We start from the raw sequence: 27,301 nt of genomic DNA, 5'->3' as shown, positions 1-27,301 counted from the left end.
CTGGATCTCTCCCCTTGGTCCGCAGGAGCCCTAAGGCGCCCTTGGGCTCAGCAAAGCTTGGGACTGAGGTGGCCAGTGCAGCCGCTGTCTCTGTTCCCTGGCTGGCCTCTCACCGTGTGGACTTCCAGGCCTGAGCTAGGCCTGTCTCTCACGTTTTCCAGCCCCAGTGGACTCGAGTTGAACTGAGCAGACTCACTGAGGTGAGGGGAAAGCCCCTCCCTGGCAGGTGGCACTTGCAGCAAAACAACACTCTTCTCTCCACGATTCCTCTTAGAATCACTCACTTCCTGATCCTTTCACTCCCTTGACATGGATGTGGGGGGGGGGACAGTTTAGAGCCACAAAACAGTTTTCAGCCATCACTGTCTTAAAAAAATTTTTTTAATAGCTAATATTATATATTCCCAATATAATATAATGAAATGATATTACATTGATATAATTTAATATCATAACTTCACCTATTTAAAGAGTAGAATTCAGTAGGTTTTAGTGTATTTAGGGTGGTACAACCCTCACCATAATCTAATTTTAGAACATTATCACCCCCCTCGAAGAAACTTCATACTCATTAGCAGTCACTCCCCACATCTTTACCCACCCCCAGCCCTAATCTACTTTCTATCTCTATAGATTTGTCTGTTCTGCATATTTCATGTGAATAGAATTACACAGTATGTGGTCTTTTGTGGCCTTCTTTCACTCAGCATGATGTTTTCAGGGTTCATCCAGTTTGCAGTGTGTATTAGTTCATTTTGATTTGCTTTGTAATATTCCATTGTATGGCCATACCACATTTTGTTTATACACACATCAGTGGATGAATATTTGCACTGTTTCCACTTTTTGGCTATTATGAAGAATGCTGCTATGGGCATTCATGTATAAGTTTTTGCATGGACTCATGTTTTCATTTCTCTTGGGTAGATACCTATGAGTGGAATTGCTGGGTCATATAGTAACTCAATATTTAATCATTTGAGGAGCTGTCAGACTGTTTTCCAAAGTGGCTGCACCATCTTACATGCCTACCAGCCAGTGTATGAGGATTACAATATCTCCACATCCTCACCAACACTTGTAATTTTCTATCTTTGGGATTCTAGCCATCCTGGTGGGTATAAAGTGATATTTTATTATGGTTTTGATTTGCATTTCCCTAGTAATTAATGATGTTGAACATCTTTGTTAATTGGCTATCTTCTTTAAAGGAACATCTATTCACAACCTTTACATATACTTAAAGTTAGATTTTTGTCTTTTTGTTATTAAGTTATAAGAGTTTTTTATATATTCTGGAAATATGTCCCTTATTAGATATATGATTTGCAAATATTTTCTCCTATTCAGTGGGTTGACTTTTCACTTTCTTGATGTCAGTCATCCCTTTTTATAAGCCCTGCCTTACTTTTGGAACGTGGCATTCATTTTCCTGGGGCCTCTGTCACAACTGAGACCCAAATACTTCCACATACACCTGGTTATGAGTGTTCCCATTTTATAGGAGAGGAAACTGCGGCAATCACAGAGAGCTTAGGGACCTTGTTCAGATAATACCCTTAGTAAACGGTGAAGGCAGGATTTGGACGGGAATGGGTGGGGGTCTGGAGCCGGTCAGTGATACTGCTTCCTATCATTCTGTGACCTTGATCTGAAAGATGATACAGGTATAGCCTGAAATGCTTTAGACTGCTTCGTCCGATCTCTTTCCAGCCCTGGAACTGGTGCCTCGGCTGGTCTGGAACACTTGCCCCATTACACAGAGAGGGAGGCCAGGTTCCAGGTCCCTGGATGTCAGGGCAGCAGCAAAGCTCACGAGTTCTGCCTCCGGGCTGCCTCAGCCACCTGCACGGCCCTGTTTCCCTTCATCTCCCAGGGCGAGGCAGGGTGGGGAAGGGTAGCAGAAGGCGGCCCCTTTGGAGGCAGTTAGTGGGGACAGCAGCCCTTGTGCCCACCCGGGAAGAAGACCTGAGCACCACGGTGAATGTTTACCCTTGACGCACTTTCACAGAGTGTGACATTCTTGCCTTCTGAACTTTTGGGTAAGATGTGGAGGAACCAGTAAAAAAGGGGAGAGCAAGATTGCAGGTGGCCCCAAATTATTCAGGAAAAGCGTCCAAGGATCCCGAGTGATACATCTGCCCCTTGAGCAGAGGGTTTTAGGGGGTGATTTTCTAAGCACAGGTGCTAAAAGCCTGATTTTTTTTTTTTGGTCATGCTGCACAGCTTGTGGGATCTCAGTTCCCTGACCAGGGATTGAACCCAGGCCACAGCAGTGAAAGCACCAAATCCTAACCGCTAGACCACCGGGGAACTCCCCCCGAGAGGCTGATTTTTGTTGGGAAATCCTACTGGCTGCTGGAGGGGGCAGCCCTTCCGCTCTCGTCAGGGTCAGGGGTGGGGGTAAGGGCAGGGAGGGAGAAATTCAAAGCTGTTACTGAAAGCTTCAGCTTCTGTCCCTGTTTTATCACATCCCATTGTTCAAAGAGCTTGAGCTTAGACTGCAGCAGGAGGGGTTTGAACTAGCCACCTGGAAAAACTTCCCGACTGTGAAAGGGTAGATCAACTGTGGCAGGGAGGCTGGGCCCTTGTCATCTTGGCCCGCTTGGGCAGACACGTGGAGAAACAAGGGGAATGGGTCTCAGTGTGGCGTGGTCTACATAGAGATAGTGGCACAGGCAGGGTTGGGATGACTTCTTGAGGAGGATCTGGGTTTCTCCTTTCCCAAGAGGGAGTCCTCTCCTGACCTGCTGGAACAATCAGAGAATTGAACTTAAATGTAGGGTCGGTCTGACCTTGTGGATAAAGAAGACGACTCCACTGACCCAGCATCTGCCGGCCACCTGCTTAGTGCTGCTCCTGGTTGGGTGGGGTGGGGCTTGTGCTGATGCCCTTGGACCCTTAGCTGGCCCTGCTCTGTGAGGCAGCTGGCAGGCTTGAAGAGCAGTGTCTGCCCGTGGAACATTCAGTAAACCAATACCCTCCTGACTGAATGTGCCTTTGGTCCTCCATAATCTCTGCCATCAGGTGGAGGTTGGAAGGCCGGAGCCACACTCGGAGCAGACGCAGAGCTCTTGGCCAGGGGCCTGAGCGGCACGTCTGCCCTCTTGCTGTGCTCAAATATCAAGCTCCAGGCCGGGGAAGAGGAGAACGTGCAGCCTTTCCCCCTCAACCACCCTCCCTGCTTCCGCTCCTGCCAGACATGCAGACAAGTGCAAGTTAGCTGGGCTCGGCGAGACCCCAAGATACGGACTCTAACCACGTCCAAGAAAAGAAATACAAGCTTCCATTGATCAAATATTTTTGGGGACCCAACTAAAGCTGCTTTTCACCCATCATTCCCTTGCTCCCTCCCCTCCCTTCTTTTTCTCTCTCCTTTCTTTCCCAAATGCTTATAGATCACCTACTAGGTGGTGGGCCCTAGGCTAGCCCTGGTGCTGTAGAAAGTCCTGCAGACAAGGGCAGGGAGGGGGTGTGTCCAGATCAGACAAGTGCACCATCCCCCACAACCCACAGCCAAATGGAGAAGGATCTTGGCCAAGAGCCAGGCTTCTCAGGAGAGAAGAAGCTTCTGGGATGGTGGTGATCAGAGGTGGATGACTTTGCAGAGGGGCTGCATGTGTCCTGGGCCTGGGAGGGTAGGTGGCAGTGAAAACAGAATTGTTTTTCAGATCTAGAAGTGGCATAACAACATTGCTTGAAGTCTAGAAAGTAGAGGGAAAGAAAGCAATCAAATCGCTCTGGCCTCCTTCTCACCACTGCCCCGCGTCCCATGGTGGGCTGGGTAAGATGTCAGTGGAAAGCAGGAGTTGGTGAAGGTGGGAATGTTGGAGAAGGCGGAGGGAGGGTGAGGGGAGCCCCAAGGGAACCATATTTACGGGGTCCAGGAGGGGAGGACAAACCAGGAGATTAAGAGGAAAGACAGCACACAAAATCCTGCAGTGGATGGGTCCCTGGAGCCCAGATCTGTTGCCTGGTGGACGTGACTGAGTGATGGGTACTAAGAGAGAACAGAGCTGGTGAGAGTTGTCTTTCTGGATTCTTCTGGATTATTCCTCGTTGGACCTATTCAGGCCCTGGGTGCTCCTCCCTGCCTTTGGAGGCTGTGCCTGGCCCCCTTTCTCCTCGTCCAGGCCAGTTGGCCTGGAGCTGGCTCGTAGGTGCTAGCTGAGGCTGCTTTGCTTCTTGGCAAAGTTTAACTCCTTCACTAATGGTGCTGCCCTTTGGGTCCATCTCTCCACCAGCCTTTGAGAGGCAACGCCCTCCCTGGAGCTTGTCTGCGTCTTGCCCATTCCTCCTGCCTACTAGCTGGTGCGCTTCTCTTCAGGCGACAGAGCCCGTCCCTCTTGGTCCACTCTCCCAGGCCCTGCTTTCTGTCCAATGGACGGTTGTGAGACCATTTATGGGAAAAGGTTTCAGTGGGTCTGGGATCTGGAGGATGATCCGTCCTCTCTTCTTTCATGGTTCCCCTCCCTCTACTTCCCCAGCTGATTCATCCTCGTACATCTCTTTCTTCTCTATGCTCCTCCCCCTGCCAAGAGACCTTCTGAAGTCCTGACAGTGTCGCTGAGCTCACATACCTTCAGTAATAGGCCGCCTCCATTGAGGTTGAGAAGGACAGTGTCTTAGAGTGGCCTGAGAAGAGACCAAAGCCACTGGTTGAAAGCCTGGGCTCGGGACTCAGGCTGCCTGGGGTCAAGCCCCACCTCTGCCTCCTGTCCCCTGTTGACCCTGGGCAAATCATTTAGCCTTCCTGAGCCTTAGTGTTCTCCCCAGTAAAATGGGGACAAAGATATACCTCTCCTATAGGCTGAGAATTAAGTGAGATAACGGATGGGTGCATGGCTCTGTGCCTATTCCATAGTAAGTCATCAGTTGATGTGAGTTGTTACTGATACCACCACCTGACCTTGGGTGGTGCTTTATGCAGTGCTTCCCTGAGTGCCAGTTTGTTCACCTTTCGACCATCCCAGTTGTTGAGCTGGACTTTGAACCCTGGCCTCTGGCTGCAGATCTGTATTCTTCCTACTGAACCTTTCCCCTGGCATCATCCAAATGCCAGGCTCCATTCCTGTGTGAGCCGCTCCCTCTGCTCAGGGGTTGGGCCATTTGCAGAGGTCCCTCAGACAGTTGGGGGCAGAACAGGCCTAGCTCCCAGCGTCTTTCCTGGGTCCTAACCTCCACGGCACTGTTCATCAGTGATGGCCAGGCTGTGGGCCATGGTGATTGCTGGAGCAGCCATAAAGCTGCTTCTTTCTCCTCCATTTGAGAAAACATATCAGGATGCAGGAGAGTGAAAATAATGTGATTATAGGTGTAACCTTGGATCCACTGTATTGAAGAAGAAGAAAAAAAGAAAAAGCCAAATCATTTGTGTTCTTTGGTATGTGGACTGTCTGCATTAACATTCATTTATTCAGTCAACAAATATTTATTGAATATCTACTGTGTGTCACTATTTAGTTGCTGAGGATACAGTAGTGAACAAAACAAAGATCCTTGCCCTTGTCATGACTGTATTCTAGTGGGAGAAGACAGACAATAAAAAAATTTTTTAAAAGACATTATAAGTACATTTGACCCACAAATAACACAGATCTGAACTGTGCAGGCCTGCTTATACACAGTTTTTTTTTTCAATAAATACCTGTATTTTTATTTGTGGATCTTTGTGGGGAAAAGTTTGTGTTCAATTAGAGGTCACAATATGTGGAATCAAAAGAACTAGGGTTTGAGTCCTGATTCTATCCAAACTATTTCAGCTTCCTGCCCTTGGGTGAGTCATTTATCAATTCTTTTGTTTTGGGGGCAGGGAAAGCAGTATGTGGATTTTTCAGTGTGAGGATGTGGGTGGTGAGTGGGTAGGGGCGGGTGGGTCAGTGCCCCTAACCCTGGCATTGTTCAAGGGTCAGCTGTAAGTGAGAGAGCATCTTAGAAGGTGATAAATACTCTGGGAAAAAATATTACAGAGTAAGGGTGATTGGGAGTTGTTGGTGATGGGCGTCGAGCGGTGAGTTGAAATTTTTTAAAAAGCTGGTCAGGACTTCCCTGGTGGCGCAGTGGTTAAGAATCCGCCTGCCAATGCAGAGGACACGGGTTCGAGCCCTGGTCCAGGAAGATCCCACATGCCGTGGAGCAACTAAGCCTATGTGCCACAACTACTGAGCCTGCTCTCTAGAGCCCACGTGCCACAACTACTGAAGCCCGCGTGCCAGAACTACTGAAGCCCATGCGCCTAGAGCCTATACTCTGCAACAAGAGAAGCCACCAGAGTGAGAAGGCTGTGCACCACAATGAAGAGTAGCCCCCGCTTGCTGCAACTAGAGGAAGCCCGTGAGCAGCAACGAAGACCCAACAGCCAAAAAAAAAAAAAAAAAAAAAAAAATTGCTGGTCAGCCTAAGCCTCACTGAGGCGGGGGCATATGAACAAAGAATTGAAGGAAGTGAGGGAGTCAGCCAAGCAAATCTCTGATGAAGAACATTCCAGGCAGGGGGAATAGCAAGTGCAAAGGTCCTGAGGCAGGAGCCCACCTAAGATGTTTGAGAAGCAGCCAAGGGGCCAATGTGACTGCAATGAAGGTTGTAATAGGAGATGAGGTTAGAGGTAATGGGGACCAGATCATTTAGGGTCCGGTAACCACCGTAAGGATCTGGCTTGTACCTGAGCAGTTTCATCTAATGACAAAGCATGGAGATCTTTTCATAATAACAAAGAATAACAAAGAGCCTTCTCACTTTTTCAAATAATAATTTTCAAATAATTTTTTCAAATAATAATTTTCAAACAAATAATAACAGAGCCTTCTCATTTTTTTCAGCTGCATGATATTCCACTGTACATAGGTTCTGTGTTTTATCTAACTAGTATTTTATTTCACTGTATTTAAGTAAATGGACATTTAGGTTGTTTATAATCTTTTGCTGTTTTCAAAAATTCTGCAATGAGTAACGTTTTTATTTGTGCGTAACACCATTTCATTTGTGCAAGTCTGTCTGTAGGACAAATTTCTAGAAGTGGAATTGCTGGGTGGAAGAATATATGCATATATAATTTTTTTTTTTTTTTTTTGTGGTACGCGGGCCTCTCACTGTTGTGGCCTCTCCCGTTGCGGAGCACAGGCTCCGGACGCGCAGGCTCAGTGGCCATGGCTCATGGGCCTAGCTGCTCCGCGGCGTATGGGATCTTCCCAGACCGGGGCACGAACGCATGTCCCCTGCATCGGCAGGCAGACTCTCAACCACTGCGCCACCAGGGAAGCCCATATAATTTTGATAGCGTCATATTGGCCTCCATAAGGGCTGTATTAATGGACACTCCCAACCAGCAATTTGATTAGGCCCTAGGAGGAAAATCTATCTCTCCCTTCTGTATACACCCTCCACATGTGAGGTTCTGTTAGGTGCCCGTTATTTCCTTTCCTCCTCGTGACCCTCCTGTGAGCTGAGTACTCTTGTTCCTATTTCACAGATGAGGAAACAGGCACAGAGAGGTTAAGTAACCTCCCGGTGTTTACACAGCCAGGACGATGTAGAGCTGGGATTCTGATGCCCAGCATTCCTCACCGTGGCTTCCCGAGGGCAGGAGTTTGAGGCACCCTGCCTCCTGTCCCTCTGCCCCACGCAAGTGGGCACGTGGACCTAGCACTGCTGTGCCTGCATTTCGGAGACCCTTGCAGGCCAGTGGAAGGGTGGGAAGAGGCCAACCTGAGGGACCTGGAATCACAGCGGGTGAGGTGGCCAACCCTGGCGTCCCCTTCTGTCCCTCCCATTGTCAGTCCCAGTGGTGAGACCTGGGAGGCTGCGATCTAGCTAATTCTGCTCCAGGTGGGGAGCTCCCCGCCGCGTCTGCTGGGTCAGCTTGCTCCACGGATTGGGTTTCAGCATTTCACTGATGAAAATAAATCAGCCTCTTTAATGCCCTGCATGGCCCTCAGAACCTCTGCAGCCTGGCGTGTATTTCCAGACTTTCTGTAAGTCACTGTTTCTGTTCTAGCCCCCAGGGGCTCTGTGTCTGCTGCAGAAATAGCCTTGGACGAGTTTGGAGCCTGGAACCACCCAGGCAAGACCAAGCAGGAGAGGAACATCAGGTCCACAGAGACAATGCCAGGTTGAGCATCTTCTCTGTGTTGGATCCTTGAGTATCTAGAGTTGGCCAGGTGTTCAGAGACCATCTATCTGGTTGTACTCTCCCACTGCACAGAGGGGTAAACTGAGGCTTGTCCGCAATCACTCCTTAGTACTCTGGCCTTTTGACCCCCCCAGTCTACTGTTGTTGCTGCCAGAGAACACTTTCTCTAGGTCTGTGTATTGTGCAGTGGCCAGTTAGGGATTGGAGAGCAGAGTTGGAGAGAGTAAGTTTTAGCTGCAGCAGGCGGGGTGGGGGTCTGACTTCCAGGAAAGCTGTCTTGCTTTTGAGGCACATGAGAAAGGGGAGCTGGTGTCAGGACTGGATTTTCTTGAGGTTGAGGAGAATCCTCCACCCCACACACCTGTCCAGATAGGGTGAGTGACCATGGTGCATAAACGTGAAAGAACAGGCAGCATCTAGAGGGTTCTGACAAAGCCCCAGCAGGTTCTGCATGCAAAGGGGCCTTGGGAACCTTGCCAAACTCCCCCTTCTCCTGCCCTTCTTTTTTTCCTGCTCAAGCATTATTTGCACCTGCAAGACTCTCCTGCAGGGACATGGGGCATCCTGCCTCAGATGGCAGGCCAGCTGGACTGCCCTCCCACCCTCCAGGGCCAGGGCCTGGTCCAGCCCCAGCTGGCTTATCCAGGCTGCCGGGGGGCCCCCTGGTTCTGGGAAGCAGTGCAGAGCTGTCAGTGGGTGGGAGCCAGGAGCTGCTGGCGGCCTTTCTCATCCTCTCTCACCGCGGACCATGTCTTTATATCCTTGCAGCTAGTCAATGCTCTGGTGCTCATTGGAGACTTTCGCCTGGTGTTGCTTCGATTGCTTAAAAAACTGTTAGCAGCAAAGTGTTCTTCAATGTTTGTTCTCCTTCTCCAGGGGCGGTGAGATCAGATTTTGATATGAAAGCTCAAAGCTTCTCAGATCTCTCCTGCTTCCTTTCTGCCTCTCCGTCCCGCTTTTTCTGCACACTGCTTGACAGCCTTCAAGGGCTAGGCAGGCACCCTTCACAAGGTTAGAAAGAGGCCTGGGGTGGTTCCCTGTCTCCTGTCTCCTGTCCAGGCCTGTGCCCCATGGTGCTGTAGCTTCTGTGGATCAAGAGGGTCACTGCCAGCTTGTCCCCCTGCAGCAGGGCCTTCCTGCTTCTGGCCCACACCTGCTCATGTGTGTGAGCTTGCACACGAGTGCCGGGAGACCCCCACGGAGATGCCTACCTGAGCCCCGTTCTACTCATGCACACAGAGGGACCCATTTGGCAAAGGAAGCACAGACCACCCAGATCCCACACCCATCCCCATCCCCACACCCACTCAAAACAGAACCACAGAGAGCCCTCTGCAAACACCCATCACTCGTGCACAGAGCCCCGCAGACCCCTCGCCCCCCGCAGACCCCACAGAGTGAAGGGAGCTGTCGTTATGAAGCATGGCCAGTCTGGTAAGCAGTACTTAGGTGAGGTACTTAGTGGGCCTGTTAAGCACCGCTGACATGGGATCGACCTTAAGTGCAGAGACGGGTTCATTGTGTGAGTGGTGAACCAGCTCTGAGGCAGTTCCCCACAAGTTTCCAGAAACGTTTTGAACCCTGGCAGCACCATTAGGATACAGGCATAAAAATTCCCAGGGACCACTTTGATGGGGACAGCACTCATTTGGACGGTGGGGTTTGGGCGGGTTGTTCTAAACCAACATTGTGATTTGACTGTTACCCTCCACTCCCTTCGTCCCATTGGGTCCTCCAAGCTCTCATCCTTTGTCCGTCCCTCTCCTTCTTCCTTCCTCCTTCCTCTCTGGGAAGCAGGAAGAACGTGAGCATCAGTGAGACTGGCAATGTGATCTTGACCAAGCCACAGCCTCTAAGCCTCGGTCTCTTTTTCAGGGATCTACCTTGAAGGGCAGTTGTGGAAGCAAAGGAGAGGACATCCATTAATGTGCAAGCACATAGTTAAAAGGCACCCTCCCCGTTCCGCTGCGCTGTCTCCTTCTTCCTGGCTCCCCAAGCCCACGGCCCCTCTCCCCACTCTCCCTCCATCCTTCCCAAGTGAGGACTGCTCCTGAAGTGGTGTCCAGGCCCCGGGGGGCAATCCGAGTGGGGAGAGGCAGGAGGGAGGTGAGTGGATCTACCCTGACTCTTGCCCAGCTCAGCCATCTGCCTGGGAGTTGGCGATTCCCTTCCTGGGTGATCCTCTGGTGCGGAGACTCCTGCCCAACTCTCAGGGAACACGCTCCCGAGCCTGACCCTGTCCACTGCCTTCCTGAGGTACCATGTGGAGACCCTGGAAGGCTGGGGCCATGCAAGGGGTGCCCTGAGCTCTGGGTCAGCCTGCCTTCCCTCTGTGCTGGGCTGGGAGGTGGGGAGGAGGTCCTGCGGGGGTCTGTGATTTGTTTCTATGTCACATCCTGTGCCACACCCACCCCAGACAGTGGCCTTTCCCCAGGGTCCTCCCTCTCCCCTCCCAGACCTTTCACACCTTGAGCCTTGGGACGCCAGGCCTTTCTTCTCCTCCTTGTGTTCTGCTTAGAACCAGAAATTTGAGAGTGCAAAGCTCATCTTGCTTTTCTCTCTCATTTTACCACTTTGGAAAGGGAGGCCCAGGAAATGACTTGGCCAAGGTCACAAGGTGAGTTAGTGGCCCAGCTGGGATTGGGACCCAGGACTCCTGAGTCAGTCCCGAGCTCTGTCTCTCACACCCCAACCTCCTTCCGCCCTCAGTGTGTCTCGGGGTGTCTTGGCTGTGGCACCACTGACATTGGACATGGGACTGTCCTGTGTGTTAGAGGATGTTTAGAAGCATCTCTACCCACTGGATGCGAATAGCATTTCTTCTAGAAGTGACAACCCCAGATATTTCCAGCCATTGCCACATGTTCCCTGGGGAGCACATCACCTCAGGGGAGGACCACCGGTCTAGTTGTCTCCTCAGTCTCTTGTCTCTGGGACCTCACCTCTCACACTCGTAGGGTGTGAGGTAGCCCTTCAGTGAAGACACTCTTTTCTGCTTCCTGCTTCTGTTCTCGGACTGGGTTTCTTGGAAACCAAAACACTCAGCCATTTTGTTCCTTATGAGAAAGAGCAAAAAACCAGGTCTGGAAAGATGCCATCCCTCCCTCCTCTTGGTCCTTGGTGATGAAGCCGTCTCCGGAGGGGGGAGAGGGGGTGGCATTTTCGGGCATACTGTTGGCAGTAACTGATGCTGGGACAGACCCAGTGTTTGTTGATCGAACAACATCACATCCTCAGAGTCTGGGCCGTTTTGTGAGACTCTTCTCTTCGTTGGACACTCGATGCCATGATATCTGAGCAGAGAAAGGACAGGCCAAATGATATGTCCTGAAGCTTAAGCACTGAATGTGTTTCATCTGGGCCCAGTGAGCTAGGGTCACCGAGGTGCTGTTCAGGGTGGGCCGGGTAGGGAAGGAGGATTGGGAAGCAGATGTCGAGGTGATGGTGGTTGTATATTCATGGCTGCCTCATTTAGAGCACCTCTGTGTGCTTTTTACTGTGCCGAGTGCTTTACACGCATTGTATCAGTCTTTGCAGTACTCTCTGAGATACCCATTTTATAGATAAAGAAACTGAAACTCAGAAAAATTAAGTAATTGGCCCAGGGTTGCACTAAGCTAGTAAGTAGTAGTGTCTGCACTTAAACCAGTGTCGGCTTGACCCCTAAGCCCGTGTTCTTAGCCACTGTGTTCCTGGCAGATGCTGAAGTGAAGCGAGTCAAAAGGGCTGGGTATAACTTTAGGTTGCATTATTAAAGGCGTGGTTTCCAGAAACAGGAAGGTGATAGGCCTGTGGTGCTCCTCATAGGTCAGAGAGCCCACATGGGTCGTCCCTTGCTTCAGAGTGATAAAAACCACTGGTAACAAGTGCTCAGGTGGTGAGGAGAAGGAAAGAGAGGTACGGTGGGCTCAGGGACTTTGGGGGTGGGAGTGGGGGAGGTTTGTCTGTCAAAGGAGAGACTCAGGAGGACTTGCATATCCCATTCAGTGTCTGAAACTCTCATGTGGCTGAGATTTGGCTTGTCTGAGCCACCCAATCAGGCACCGCAAGGTTAGTGGAAAAGTCAGGGAGCTAAAATCTATCTGTTAGAGCCATCTAATGATGAAATGGGCTTTTGGGGTAGAGAGTAAGATCCCTATAATTGAAAACAGTTAAGTACAGCTAGGACCATGTTTTGCCAAACCTGGCTGCCTAGCATTCTCCACTGGAGAGTGTTTTACAATTCAGATTCCCAGGTCCCACCCCTGGCAATTTGGCCTCTGGAGGTCTGGGGTAGGGCCAGGGGGTCAGGGTTTTTCTAAAACTCCCCAAAGCCTTCTGGTGCAGCCAGTCCCTGGATGGTAGCAGAGAACCATGGGATCGGGTTGCTACTTACAGAGACTGTTGTATGGTGGTGTTTCCAAAGTATGGTACATTGGCCAGACTGGTAATTATATATGAAATGATTTTAAGTCTGTTTATTTTAAAGCATATTAGAAGAGAAAGTGTATAGCGTTCACACCAAATCTGTGATATCATGGATATTGATGCTTTGAACTACTTGGAAGTTAAATTTATTTTAAAAATTTACAAAATCTTATCAAAATAATACTATTGATGGGATGCAGATGTGCAGGTAAACATGAAGGTCGTATGCAAATAAAATCTAGGTTAACACTGTTGTAAGGGTAGGGACTATTGGGTGGACTGGTTGACCATACCCTTTCAGGAGCCTGGGGTTTGTCAGTTAGTCCCAGAAGGCTCTATGGAGGTAAGAGGATAATTACAGTAGTTTGTCCAAACTGTGGTCTTACAACAGTCTTGTGCCGGGAAAACTGGAAGGTCCTTCTCCCCCCAGTTTGGAGCCTGAGGCATGGAACCCCTCTTCTCCCTGTTTCTGTGAAGTCTTTGACGCTGGGCTGGGGTGTTCCCCATCTCATCAGTGAAAATGCCGTTAAGATAGGGCAAGGGCCGGAGTACAGGGCACCATTTTTGTTCTTCCTCTTATTTTTCTTCTTTACTCTCAGAAAGAAGCAGCTAGTGATGCTGGCAATGGGGAGGGGGCTAGGGATGAGGTGTCTGCTCGGAAGAGGGAGAAGTAGGTGGCCTGCACCCGGCATGCCTCTCCCTCCCGGGCCTGCGGTGCCCGACCTGGCTGTGAAAGGTCTGGGCATCAGCGTGGGGTGGCTGCAGAAGCACTTTGGGGTGGCAAAGTAACTGGGGCTCGGACAAGGAGACACCAGGCCTCGAAACCACTACTGGCCTGGCTGCAAATCCTAGGCCATCTCCTACTGCCTGTGGGAGTTGGGTTGGGCGTTCGATTGAAATGCAAATAAGAGATGGAATTTGGTGTCCTGCTGTCGGTTAGGGACTACTGGTACTTTTCAGGGCACACCAGGCTGCTGGTGGGGTCATTTGGGCAGCTCGTGTGGCTTCTAGCTGAGGGGGCTCTTTTGGATCTGGCTGCTTAGATGTGAGGGTAGACATCACCTACACTCCAAAAAGTTATCCTCTCCGCCATTCGTGATTGCCATGGGTGGGAATCAACTGAATACCAATAGCCAGTCACCTGGAGGCATCTCAGGTGGCCCGGCAGGTCAGTGTCCTGAGCCAGACACACACTCGCCTTCCCGAAGTCAAGCCTCAAAAAGGGTCAAGGCTCCTGGGTCAGAATCCAAAGCTTTGCACTGCAAATCTCACCTTGCGGCTCCCATCCCTCCCAGCATCCTGCATGTGTGATACCCCAGTGCCTCCATTTAGGTCCCATGGTCACCTCTGGGAAATATAGGAGCTTGTGGGGTTTTTCCCCCTTTTATAAGCCAAGGAAGTGTCCTGGCTCCTAGACTCTGCCCTGCGGCGGGTGTGTGCTGGGTGGCGAGGAAGGAGAGAGAGAGGAAAAAAAAGATTTCCACCTTATTGTGCAGCAGCTGGAAATTGTTGTCATCTGTTCTGCCTTTCACTTGCTGAGAATGGGAAAAAAATGTGGAAAAATTTGGGGAAATAAATCTCAGTACCCTCATAGGAGCTCTCACCCTTCCCTCTCCCTCTCCCTCACATCCCAGCCACTTTTCTCCCACTTCCTTCTCTGGGTCCTGGAGCCACAGTGGGTTTGGGACTGGGGCCGGGCCGGGGGCAGTTCTGAGGCTGTGCTGGGCTGTGCTGGGCCTGGGGCCGTCGCTGGACTAGGATGGAGCTGGGGCCGGAGATGGGCTGGCCTGGCCACTTCTCACTCCATGTGGAGGGCTTGGGAAGCCACTGTGATGTCATTCAAGAGCTGCATAGCTACGGGATGATAAGTGAAGCCCTGGGGACCCAGCTGGCTGAAATTACAGACAGAGTTTTATCCCACTGGCTTCCTACAAGCCAGAGTGAGGCAGACCAAGCCGAGCTGAGAGGGGAGAGAGAGAGAGAGAGAGAGAGAGAGAGAGAGAGGAGAGAGAGAGAGAGAGAGGAGAGAGAGAGAGAGAGAGGGAGAGAGAGACAGAGGGAGAGAGAGAGGGAGGGAGAGAGAGAGAGAGAGGGAGAGAGAGAGAGAGGGAGAGAGAGAGAGAAAGAGAGAGAGGGAGAGAGAGGGAGAGGGAGGGAGAGAGAGGGAGAGAGAGAGACAGAGAGGGAGAGAGACAGAGAGGGAGAGGGAGAGAGAGGGAGAGAGGGAGAGGAGAGGGAGAGGGAGAGAGAGGAGAGAGAGAGAGAGAGGGAGAGAGAGACAGAGAGGAGAGAGGGAGAGAGAGAGACAGAGGGAGAGAGAGAGTGAGAGAGAGAGAGAGAGAGAGAGAGAGAGAGAGAGAGAGAGGAGAGCGCGCGAGCGTGCGCGTGAGGCAGAGGGAGGGAGTGGTGTGTGTGTGTGTGTGCGCGCGCTCCAGAGCCACGGGCAGCGCAGGCAGGCGGCACTGGCTCCTCCCACCTCTGACAGTCCGAGGGAGCCCAAGTAGGACACAGACAGCGCTGGGAGCTGCAGCCATGGACGGATTATTTGAAACTTGAGGCACAGGAGCAGAGATCAATTCAGAGCGCTTCTTTTTCCCTCCCCTCGCTCCCTCTCTGTCTAGAGGGTAAGTGTCTGCCGGGCAGCTGTTTCTCCCGTGTGTGTCCTTGTGTGGCTCTCTGCTGGACCCGGGGAGAGGGTGGAGGGTGGCTTCTGGGCCTGGGGGCTGGGGGCTGCCGTGGACCTGGACTGGGGAAGGGCGTGTGTCTGCGTGGGGCCGTGGCCCCTGGCGTTGCCTTTGGAGGCAGATGGGCTGACCTGGCCACCTCCTTCCTGGACTCGCTGCCCTGGAATGTGTAAGAGCTGCCGCCTCAGGTCTGAGGGCTGGCTGCGCTGGAGGGGGGCAGTGGATCTGAGCGGCCTCACCCTTTGGGGTAGTGGTTCATGGCGGGAGAGAATGGGGTGGGCAGAGGGCATGTGGCGGAGGCATGGACTCTCCCCTGAAACATTCTTGTTTATTCAGGACAGCGCCCGCACACCCAGTTCTGTGGCCTGAACTTTGTGGCACCCTCGGGGCTGGTCATTCCCCCACTGGTCTCCTGTGGGCTCCCATTCATGGCTTTCTCCCAACTTTGACAGGGCTCTTGGCGGCTCGACTGTGCCCCTGGCCAGGAATCTCTGAGTGTCCAAGCGGGTGCCCTGGCCTGGCAAAGAAGGACGTCGGTTATTGTGGGCTCAGGAGCTATTTTTACCATCCGGAGTGTGCCTGTGATATCTGCTGCCCGGATAGGCCGAGGGCGGGGACTGGGAGCGCCAGGCTCTGGTTATAGTGCCTGGCGTGGGAGCTGAAGTCCAGGCTGGAGTCAGGAGGCTGGTCTGCAAGTTCACGTTCACCCCACTGGCGTGGGCTGGCCCGTGACTGGGCAGGTCACTCACCCTCCAGGCCCTGGTCCCTTGGGTCTGAAAGAAAGGTCACCGTGAGGTTTTCAGTGCCTACTCCCTCTCTCTGGAGGAATTCAAGTAAGGTGGTATCTGTGCAAAGTGTGTGGGTCCTTCCTGAGGAGGCCCTGAGGACACATCTGTCATCATCACTTGACCAAGCCCCGTATCTTATATCGTGAGGTTCTTGGTCTGCAGCCACAGCTGGAGAGTGTCCCCGCCCCCCAGGCTCCTCCAGCATCTTCACCTTGAAGCGCCATTAGGGGAGAAGAGTGCCGTACTTGGAAGCAGGGAGGCGAGTCTGTAGCCCTCCGTGCTGGGTGACCTCGGGGGGGCTTCCCGGAGCCTACAGAGCCTCACTGTCCTGTAAATTGAGGGGTGGGCAGTGGATTAACTGAGCCCTCAAGGCACGTCAGCTCCCCAAACCGCATGGTTTTTAAAAAGCTCTCACGGCTCAGCTGGTCCCTCTCAGACCTTCGTTCTGTGCCTCTGAGGGCCGGGAGCCACGGGCAGGAGCCGCTGGTGGGAGGCGGCTCTGGTTTCCATTTCTGTTTGGATGCTGACTTTCTCCATCTTCTGAAATTCAGACGGGGGCTCCGTCTGGGCCCTGGGCTTAGTGCCTCCCTCCTTCTTTCTTGCCTCGGCAGATTGGCGGAGGCGGCCAGGTGTGGACCCTCCCTGGGTCCACAGAGGCAGATTTTGGGGTGACCCTGGTGAGGTCCCTTGTACAGGGGACAGAGCCCCCTGTGTAAAGATGGACAGCAGCCCTGGGAAGAACCTTGTTCTCTTCTCTCCAGTATCTGAAAATGCAGTGGGTTCCCTCTGAGTGCTGCTAAAGAAGAAGAAAGACAGGTGTCTGCCACACCTGGACTCATCCGTCCCTGCCCACAGGGCCCCGTGCTTGTCAGTGTGGCACCAGTGGACACTTCCCACTGTGAACCTGAGTCCCTGAGGCTGCACCTGTCACCTGCCCGCTTTGCCTCTCAGAGGCTGTGTCTTCTCTCTGTGGTTTCCCTGCAGAGACTCGGTCTTCAACTCCTAATTCTGAAGCCCTTCAGAGCCCCCGAGGAAGCCCATTCCTACTTAGAGAAGTTCTAGAACTCTCTGTGAGCTGTATTTCGAACAAAGGGCTGCCTCAGGCCCTGGCTGGCTGCGAGGGTTGTGTGGGGAGGTCAGCACGGGTGGAGTCCGGGACTGTCACAGATGGGCCACAGGAGGTCCCTGCTGCCGTTGCCTGGGCGTCTCAGGAGAACCCCCAGGCCATGCTCGAGCCATGGGGCTGAGGTTCCCCACAGCTCTCTCCATCCTCCACCCCTCCTCACACACCTCCCCTGGGTGTCCATCACCCCTCTGAAATTATGTGCAAAATTTGTATTCGGGCATTCTGGGGGGAATTCTTCAGATACCGCAGGGGGTCCTCGGCTAGGAAAGCGAATGTCCACTGGACTGGGCTGGAGTGTGGCTGAGGTGTCCTATGGGGGATGCCATAGGGTGGGCTCTGGCTCAGCCAATTTACGAGGACTTGCACGGGGCGCAGCCTGTGCTACCAACACCCTTCTTTCATGATATTTTGGCTGCGGTGTGTCTCTTCCTTTTGGGAGAAGCTCAAGGTCCACCTTGAGTCCCTGATTTTCTGCTTCTCTGGGTGGCAGTGGGAGAAGAGTATCTCAGTGGCTGACAGGACTATATAAAGCTTTATTTAATGTCATGCCAGAAGCTTGATGGAACGTCTCACGTGTGCCAGGCCCTGCACCCTGTCGCGCCATCCTGTATGGCTGTGTGAGCTGCGCATTGAACTCCAAGAGGCACTGTTGACATAGACCACATTGTGAATGGTACTCTCTGTGAACCAGCGACTGGAGGAGAGAGAGAAAGAGGTCAAGGCCTTCCTCAAGGAACTTAGTGGGGAAGACAAACGTGGTTGACAGTAATGTCTGTCCAGTGGGTGACCAGTGTTACAGTCATGGAAACAGTGCAGTGGGAACAGGAAAAAGGTTTATCTGAGTCTGGCGGACGGTAGGAAAGGGGTAAGGCCAAGGGAGTCTTCCCAGAGAGGTTCCCTGAGCCTGAAGGAGGAGGAAGAGGCTTGCCAGGGAGGTTGGGAGCTGCAGGAGCAGGGCGTGGAAGGGCCTTTCAGGAGCGGGAACAGCATGTGCGAGACCCAGGGTGCGAAAGAGCATATGAATAGTATGAGTAGAGTGGGGGCGTGTTTGGAGTACTGAGGACAGTGAAGGGAAGGCTTCAAAAGGCAGGCGGGGGCCAGATGATAAAAGGTCTGCATGGCCGGCGAGGGGAGGGGCTCGCATGCCTGGACGTGCCAGGCCTAGCTCAAGGTGCTTAGCGCCTGAATCCTGTCACTCAGCAAACCTGCAAGTAAGCATCTGAATCTTCACCTGATGGGCTCGGAGGCCAGGCTCCGCGTGGTTAAGGAGGTTTAGTGGTTAACACAAGCTGAATTAGCCATTAAGATGGGGGCCATCCTTCTGAGTGAGCTGGTGAGGGGGTGGGGAGGGAGGGGCCCTTCCGCTCTGCTTCCTCTCCAGAACTGCATCCCTCTGGCCTCCCTGGTACCCTTCCTCTGGCTTTCACATGTTGCTTCTCAGTAGCCCGCCCCCCCTCCCAGCAGCCTCAGCCCACCTCCCCACCCCGTGGCTGGGGAAGAGATTGTGGCTAAAGGGATAACACACCCAGAACTTGCTCTCCTGGCTGCGTCCTGGCCAAGCTTCACTGTCTGTCAAAGCTCACCTACCTGCCCGACACACGTGGTTTTTGATGCCTCATTCCCACGTTTAAGGAGCTGAGAGTCCCTCCTGGCTTGCTGGGGCCCCCGTCTGCCTCTAAACTGCCTGTGTCCAGGGTGGGCACCGTGCCTCTTCCTACTGGCACTGCATTGATTTTCCTCCACGTTGGTTGGTCATCACTGCTCCGGGTAATGTATTGGAATGAGCTGTTATTCTGCTGGACGTGGACCCAAAGGACTTTTTATCATGAAGGGCCCCATCTTGAAGAGCTTAATAAATCATTCACTGTGCACAACAGGTCTGCTCTTGGACAGGGAGCGGTCTCTCGTCACTGAGTCACTTTCTTGCAGTCCACCAGGCTGGCACCCTTTACTTTCCCCGGTTGGCCTGTCTGTTCTGACACCTAAATAAATGACATCTCCCCACTTGACATTAGTGAGAGAAGCGGAGCTCCTTAACCTCAGGGCTCAAAACGCTGACCACCTCGGTCAAGGTTTCTCAAGATGTTACCCAGAAGCCCCTGAGAGCTAGTTAAAATGCTGATTCTTGGCCCTACGCTAGATCTATGCGTGAAAATCTTTGGAGATAGGGCCCTGGAATCTACATTTTTTTTAGCAATCCCCGGAGGAGATTCTTATGAACATCAAAATTAGACAGCAACTGCCCAAACCCTTTATCACTTTAGCATCCCATGTTTATTTCTTTTGTTCCTTTTGAAGTGTGTGGGATGGACACATCTTTACTTTCCTGCGTACTGGCCTGTGTTGTGCTTCCAGCTACACGCGAACTTCCGCAGTTCACTGGAGAGATCCTAGGGGGTAGGGAGTAGAGAGCAGGTCCACGTCCAAGTCAGCTGGGGATTTTCCTCAGAGCTTTCCAGAAGCATGACACGCACATCTGGATTACGGCCGCCGTGGAATAAGGGCCCCTTGCTGCAATCCAGCTCAGCGTTGAGGGTGGAGTCCAGGGCTTGGAGCAGCTGCTGGGAAGAGCCAGGCATAATCAGACAAAGCAAGCAGGGCCTTGAAGAGACTTCTCCACTTCCCTAGAGAAATGGGCAGGATGTCCAGGCTGGCCCGGGTTAGGAGACTCGGACCTCAGCCCCCTGGGCTGCCTATACCTTGTGTTTCCCCTTCTCAGCACCCACAGCTCCATCCAGGCAGGTCCCTCCCTCTACCCCCTGCTCTCTCCCACTGGGTGACCAACTCCCTCTCATCTGAGATGTTTTTACCTGAACTGGCTGGGCCCATAGAGGCTGCTGGGACTTCAAGATGGATCTGGTGGCCCCTTAAGAGCCTTGAAGCCATCTCCCCTCACCTCTCGAAGTCCCCTCTCCTCCTCCCCCACTCTGTTTCACTCCTCTGTGCTCTGCCCGCCTCTCTCTTTTGCCCTTCCTTTTTGCCCTTAATAGATGGAAACCGACATGGTGTTCCGGCTTCTTGCGGTCCTGGTCAATAGCTCTTAATGTGGACGTGGTTGATGGGGAGAAGGGGATGACGAGCGTGTTGTATGGCGTGAGGGATGTGGGCACTTCCCTTCCCTCCTGGTGGGAGCAGCAGGTGTTCGTGCCCCTCAGGTGCACTGGGATTTCAGCAGAGCCCTCACGGGGGCTGACAGACCTAGGAGGGGCCTGGGTGTCCTCAGGTTCTCCTCTTGATTTGAAAAGGAAGATGACCCAGTGAATGTGTAGAACAGCCTGGAGCATGCTGCCAGCACCGGGCGTCAGGAGCAGCCGGCCCCTTCTCTGAGATCAGGAATAGGCATTTCCATTTGTACTTGGCAAATGGGATTTAAACAAACAGTTTACACTTCTTCGGTTGTCTTACAAAGCCTTAGTTGCCTGGCGGTTATTATCCTGATGTTGTTCCTGCGAACAGTAGCCCGTGTCGGGGTAAATGACGTCGTGGCAGAATAAGTTTAATATTGGCATTTTCAAAGTCAGTGAAGAGTAGGGCGTGGCCCAGAGGGCCAAGGTATCAGGTAGTAGTAATCAGTGTGAATTCTCCCTCCCCGTCTTGGAAGATGCTTTCTTTCTTTTTTTTTTTTTTTTTTCGCTACGTGGGCCTCTCACTGCTGTGGCCTCTCCCGTTGCGGAGCACAGGCTCCGGACGCGCAGGCTCAGCGTCCACGGCTCACGGGCCCAGCCGCTCCGCGGCATGTGGGATCTTCCCGGACCGGGGCACGAACCCGCGTCCCCCGCATCGGCAGGTGGACTCTCAACCACTGCGCCACCAGGGAAGCCTGGAAGATGATTTCTTATCTCTCTTGCCAACAGCTTTTCTTTTGTGAACCCTAGTGAGATGCTGGCGTGGGTTTGCTTTCTCCTAGGAAGGAATACTCTCAGGTCTGCTTTGGTTTGCACCCAGTGGTTCTCATTGCCTTCTGAGTATAAATGGGAGGCCACTGGACACTCCAGCCTTTGCTTTACTCCTCCCCCCTGCTTCCCAGCCTATGTGCGCATGGCCCTGGGAGATGAGGGGCTTCAGGGGGTGGAGGAGATCCCAGGCCCGGGAGGAATACTCTGTCATCTGACGGTGTGGGCTAGAGAGTAGGGCCAGGGCCTAGGAATGGGCCAGCAGCTTTCTGGGTACAGTGAGAAGGAAAGGCAGCTCTTCAGACCGCCACTAAGTGGGGTGAGGGGCCCATCCTCACGGGAACCACCCTCCAAAATCTGAGTGGATGAGAGCCTTCTGTCTGCAATACTTTTCTCCTCTGGAAACCAGAGTCTCTTTTTTGTGTGTATAACACGGAGCCCGGTTCTTTGGAAGGACACAGCATGAGGGGCAGCCTCTCATCTACATTTCGGCCCCTTTAGGGATGATGCCATGTGAGTTGGGAGAGGCAGCATGTGTATAACTGCATCTTAGTAGCCTTTTGGGGTCCCGGAACAAGGGGCAGGTTTTCGGAGAATCAGACCTTTCTCAGCCAAAACCCTTTTCCCGTTCAGACCAGCGCCATCCCTGTGAGCCCTGGGCTGCGGCAACACTCTGGCCCAGTGTCACTTGGGGCCTGCTGCTGGCTGAGACCCCAAAGCCCCAGGGAAAACTGGGGGCAGAGGGATGGTTCTGGAGAGTTAAGTGAATAGGCAAAGCCTTCAGCCCCCAGGGGGTGTGTGTGGACGATGTGCCTTGTCGGGCATGTTGGTGCTAGTGCTTGGGTGACGTCATTTGGTTGGCCTGTGGTTTGTGTGTGTGTATGTTGATCAGGATGTTCCTGTTTTGCGGTTGTCTGATCACTTGTTTTTGGCCGTGGACTTCTGTATGAGTGTTTATTTTTAGAGGCTGCCACTTCTGGCCTGAGGGCTGATCCTTGGGCATGGTAGGAGCTTGTATTTTCTGAAATGTTTGTGGCTTTAAATTTCAGTATTTATTTTGGGGTATTGCTGCTTTTTATGTGTTTATTCTGTGTGTGTGTGTGTGTGTGTGTGTGTGTGATATGACGGTGTAGAATAATAAAAAATTGTGTGGTCTTTGAAGTTCTGCTTTAGCTTTGATTTTAATTTAGTTTTTAAAAAATTTTAAATTCGTTCTGATTTCAATCCCAGCTTTACCAAGTACTACGTGTCTGCAAATAAATAGTTTCACGTCTCAGTTTCTCTGTCTTTAAAACAGGCATAACAACCCTGACTCACAGGATTAGAAATAACGTATGTGTAAATGTAACAAACTGTTCCTTGAATGTTAGCTATTAACATTAGTATTTGTGTATTTGTATCCACACCTGCTCTTTCTGACTGCGGTGCTGGGGCTGTCTGGTGTACTCCATGAGTGCATGCGTCTGGGTGTTTTTGATTTGGGTGATTTCTGGTGGGAGTGTGTGTCTCTGGATGTCTTTATATTTGGTTTTCTGTGTGTGAGTGTGTGTGTGATTGTTGGTGTCTGGGCTGGAGTTTGGGAGGGGGCTTTTTTTTTTTTTTTGCCAGTTGGGGGCCTGCCTTGGAGGGGGCAGAAGGGAGGTGTGTGTGTGTGTGTGTGTGTGTGTGTGTGTGTGTGTGTGTGTGTCAAGGCTGGAAGCTGGACTGCTGACTGTACAGGGTGTGAAATCACTGAGTTCCTCTGGGCAGGGAAGTTCTTCGTTCCTGAGTCAGCCCTTTGGCCTCTAGCCACCCAGCGCTCACTTTTTCCTTTCAGAGAAAGTATTGCTCACGGGGTCCCCAGAGCATCTCAGACAAAATAGCACAGAGGGCACCTCTCCCTGCTGAAAACCTCTACTTTTGTGTCCTCAATCCCTAAGATGCTCCCTCCACCCTTGGCCCCTGAAGCTCCTTTCCAGAGCCTCCACGGGCCCCGGCGTTCAGAGGGAAACTGTGTCCTCTATAACACTGGGCCTGCCGCCTTTGCTGGACCGCATCTTGGCCCAATAGCCCAGGTCCTTGGGAAGCGAGTGCAGTGCCAGATCCAGGCTTTGGACTGGGGCATCTTGCCCCCAGGACCACGGCCCAACCTTGGACTCCACTGCCTGGCCCTGACCCTGGGTGCAGGGGAGGGCTCTGCTCAGAAGCTCGGGGAAAGGGTCCTTTTGTCCTTTTGCCCTTCTGCTACCTTGGCTCTATCTTGGGGTGCTGAGAGGATTCCCTCTGGGGATCCAGAGAAGGGAAGCTTTCAGCTGCTTTCCTCGGGAGAATAGATGTCCCGCCTGCCACTGACATCTGCTATCTGTCTCCCCTCTGGTCCCTCTCTTGTAGAGGTTGTGGGCCACACGCAGGGACCCCTGGACGGGAGCCTGTACGCCAAGGTGAAGAAGAAGGACTCCTTGAACGGCAGCACTGGGGCCGTCAACGCCACGCGGCCTGCTCTGTCGGCTACCCCCAACCACGTGGAGCACACCCTCTCGGTGAGCAGCGACTCAGGCAACTCCACGGCCTCCACCAAGACAGACAAGACCGATGAGCCTGCCCCCGGCCCCTCCAGTGCCCCTGCTGCCCTGAGTCCCGAGGAGAAGCGTGAGCTGGACCGCCTGCTCAGTGGCTTTGGCTTGGAGCGAGAGAAGCAAGGCACCATGTACCACATGCAGCATCTCCGGTCCCGCCTGGCGGGGGGCCCTGCTGCGCCCTCCTCCGGCCGCCATGTCGTCCCGGCCCAGGTTCACGTCAATGGCAGGGCCTTGGCATCCGAGCGGGAGACAGACATCCTGGATGATGAGCTGCCCAACCAGGATGGGCACAGCGTGGGCAGCATGGGCACACTGTCCTCCCTGGATGGGGTCACTAACACCAGTGAGGGGGGCTACCCGGAGGCCCTGTCCCCACTGACCAACGGTCTGGACAAGCCCTACCCCGTGGAACCTATAGTCAATGGCGGGGGCTACCCCTATGAGTCTGCCAGCCGGGCGGTGCCTGCCCAAGCTGGCCACCCTGCCCCCATGCGACCCTCCTACTCTGCACAGGAGAGTTTAGCTGGCTACCAGCGGGAGGGGCCCCACCCAGCCTGGCCACAGTCAATGACCACCTCCCACTATGGCCATGACCCCAGCGGTATGTTCCGCTCTCAGTCCTTTCCGGAAACCAAGCCCCAGCTGCCCCCAGCTCCAGCCCGGGGCGGGAGCAGCCGGGAGGCTGTGCAGAGGGGCCTGAATTCCTGGCAGCCTCACCCACCTCCTCGCCAGCAGGAAAGAGCCCACTTGGAGAGCCTTGGGCTCAGCAGGCCCAGCCCCCAGCCATTGGCAGAGACCCCCATGCCTGGCCTCCCCGAGTTCCCGCGGGCGGCCTCCCAGCAGGAGATCGAGCAGTCCATCGAAGCCCTCAATATGCTGATGCTGGATCTGGAGCCAGCCACGGCGGCCGCCCCACTGCACAAGTCCCAGAGTGTCCCTGGGGCCTGGCCAGGCGCTTCCCCGCTCTCCTCCCAGCCCCTCTCTGGCTCTTCCTCCCAGTCCCATCCACTGACCCAGTCCAGATCTGGCTACATCCCCAGTGGGCATTCCTTGGGCCCCCCTGAGCCTGCTCCCCGGGCCTCCCTGGAGTCTGTCCCTCCTGGCAGGCCTTACTCACCTTATGATTATCAGCCATGTCTAACGGGGCCCAACCAGAGTCACCGTCCAAAGAGTCCAGCTGCCTCCTCCTCGCCTGCCTTCCTCCCAAACACCCAGAGCTCTCCGGGGCCTCAGCTGCCCCCAGTCTCTCTCCCTGGCCTCACCACTCAGCCTCAGCTTCCACCGAAGGAGGTGACTTCAGACCCATCCCGAGCTCCAGAGGAGGAGCCATTGAACCTGGAGGGGCTTGTGGCCCACCGGGTAGCAGGTAAGAGCCTCAGGGGCCATGAGTTCTGGGTATCCCCTCCTTATTCCCTCCACACCTTCCCTCTCTGGTCTTGGCTGGTTTTGCTGGAGCGGGGTGCAGGCCCAGCCATCACGCCTTAGCGGGTGCTGCTTTGGCCTGGGGAAGAGGCTGTCAGGAGCCCACATGCCAGCCATCCCTTCCTGCATTCATTGCCTGTTAGGCTCCAAGCCAGGCACTGAGGTTCAAAGATCAGTGTCTTTCAGGAATTTTCGGTCTAGTGAGGGAGCAGGTACACAGACAGGTAATTCTAACAGAGAGCAATGTGTACTACCACAGAAGTGGGGGCCAAAGCCCCAGAGCCTGGGAAAGCAAGGTTCCCACCTAGGGCAATCAGGGAAAGCTTCCTGGAGGGGGTGACTCCAGGGCTGGAGTACAGATTTTCTAGGCAGAGAGGAGATGCTCTCTGCAGCTGCCTGCAGTGGAGAAGGCCTGGAGAAGGTTGGAGGGAGGCCTCTGTGGACTCCAGTTCCCTTTTGAGCCCTCCCAGAGGCACAGCAATGCCTGAGAGGGTGTCCTGAAGCCCTTGGGCTCCATCTGAGTGTTCAACCCTGGTGCGTCCTTTCAGGATATTTCTCTGTTTCTGGGGAGGCCAAGGTCCATCTTCTTGTTCAGCTGTCCTGCTAGTCCTTGCTTTAGGACCAGCTCTGTATGGGAAGCAGGCACTGAGAAACAGAGCCCCATTTCCTATCAGAGAATGGACTTGTTCTCCAGAGAGAGGAGACAGAATGGGGCAACCAGATGAGCTTACTGGGGAGATAAAGGCAAGAAATGGCAGAGTGTCCAGGGCCATGTTGGGAGGGGCAGGAAGGGCTCCCTTCCTTCCCTCTGGCCTAAGCCTGGGACCATTCCATGCGGGCGGCCAAACTGGGTGGGAAATCCTATGAGTTCGTTTTATTGTGGAGGTGAAGCCCAGGCCAGGGTGGACCAGAGCCTGGGGTGAGGGGGACCTTGTGCCAAGCCCCTCAGCTGACAGGGTGGTGGGTAGTCAGGGAGCAGAAGGGGAGCCTGGGCAGCTGACTCTGCCTTCTGTCCCTTTTCCTAAATTTAGGGGAAGCTGAGTCACCATGCCAACTACAGGGAGGAAGGGAGATGCCATCCCTGAGGATGGATGGTGGGTTTAGGGAAGTAGCTGGGGCCAGGCCAGTTGGCTGTTGGGTTTGAGTCCAGGACCTGGTGTGGCGGCATGGACTCCCTGCTCCTGTACTTCAGAGCACAGCACAGCCCCCAGTTCAACTACTGGTAACTTGAACTTGGCCATGATGGCAGTATTCACACTCTGGAAATTGGCAGTCAAGGACTTCACCTGCCCTGGAGAGCTGGTCTAGCAGCACATCATTGTCTTTGCCCACGAGTCAAAGCATAAGATGAGTAGCTCTATAACCCGAGGGGTGAAATGCTCCATGGAGGGGGTGTCCCCGTGGGGCTGGTGTCTTCTACTTTTGTCCACATCTGGGCCCATGAGATAAGGAGTACCTGGCTTGTCAGCAGAAACCATTTTCCTCCTGGTTTTGTTGAAGGGAGAGGAATGGGCCCTCTCAATATTTTACAGGGTTGGGGTGGTGGCCTGAAGAATAGTGACACTCTAGTCTAATGATGGGCAGGATCCAAGGGGCTTTTCTCTGGGGGAGCAGGATGAGTTTCCTCCCTTTCACAGAATGCTCTGTATAGCTCTCCCAGAGCTTGCTCAGAAGGAAGCCATACTTTAATGGCCCTGGAAGGATGTCCATCTTGTAGTGGCTCTCCCCTCATCCTTTTCTCTCCTACCAGTTTCTGAGGTCTTGCTTCTCAACCTCCATATCCTGTAACTGCTCAGGTTGCCAAGAAGCCATATGCAGGGAAGGATATTGTTGGCACAGTACCTGTGCCCTCCAACCCCACTGTCATCTCCTCCACCAACTGTGAGTGACTCAGTCAGGAGAAGGGATGAGATGTGTGGAGGGGACAGTTATATTTGGTCTCCAGGGCTACAGAGGACCTCTTGGGTCCATGCCCTGTCATGAACAGTATTTCTTATGTCAGCAGGTCCTGCTTGCACAACTTCTTCAGTAGCCCTATCCGCAGTGCTTGTGTAGATAAAGATGCACCGGCAGGATTAATTTGTAGAACAGTCTAGGAGCCAAGGGATAGACTTTCAGTGCTGCCTTTTTCTTCTCATTTTACATTCTTCTGCAAGAAGCTGGAATGTAAGCTTCAACATGAGTAACCTCAGATCTGAGGGAGAACCTCTATATGGTCATCAGTATGATCTGGTTTCTTCTGGCCTTGCTCCCTCAAGTCTGCTCTTTCTTCCTTGGCTGTCAACTGAGGCTATC

General features: G+C 53.2%; 1 protein-coding gene across 10 annotated transcripts in view; it reads left to right on the top strand.

Moving 5' to 3' along the window:
- Positions 1–27,301, top strand: part of TNS1 (tensin 1) — a 232,385-nt gene that overhangs the window by 159,910 nt on the left and 45,174 nt on the right. For all 10 annotated transcript variants that reach the window (XM_081242900.1, XM_081242898.1, XM_081242901.1 and 7 more), the window contains one exon: positions 23,397–24,950. In XM_081242900.1, coding sequence (XP_081099026.1) covers positions 23,397–24,950 — 1,554 coding nt within the window. The remainder of the gene's footprint in view (positions 1–23,396; positions 24,951–27,301) is intronic.

This window comes from Mesoplodon bidens (assembly GCF_964165515.1).
Source record: "Mesoplodon bidens genome assembly, chromosome: 8".
Classification (NCBI taxonomy): domain Eukaryota; kingdom Metazoa; phylum Chordata; class Mammalia; order Artiodactyla; family Ziphiidae; genus Mesoplodon; species Mesoplodon bidens.
Note: the sequence above shows the minus strand (reverse complement) of the source record. Positions and strands in the feature narration are given on the sequence as shown.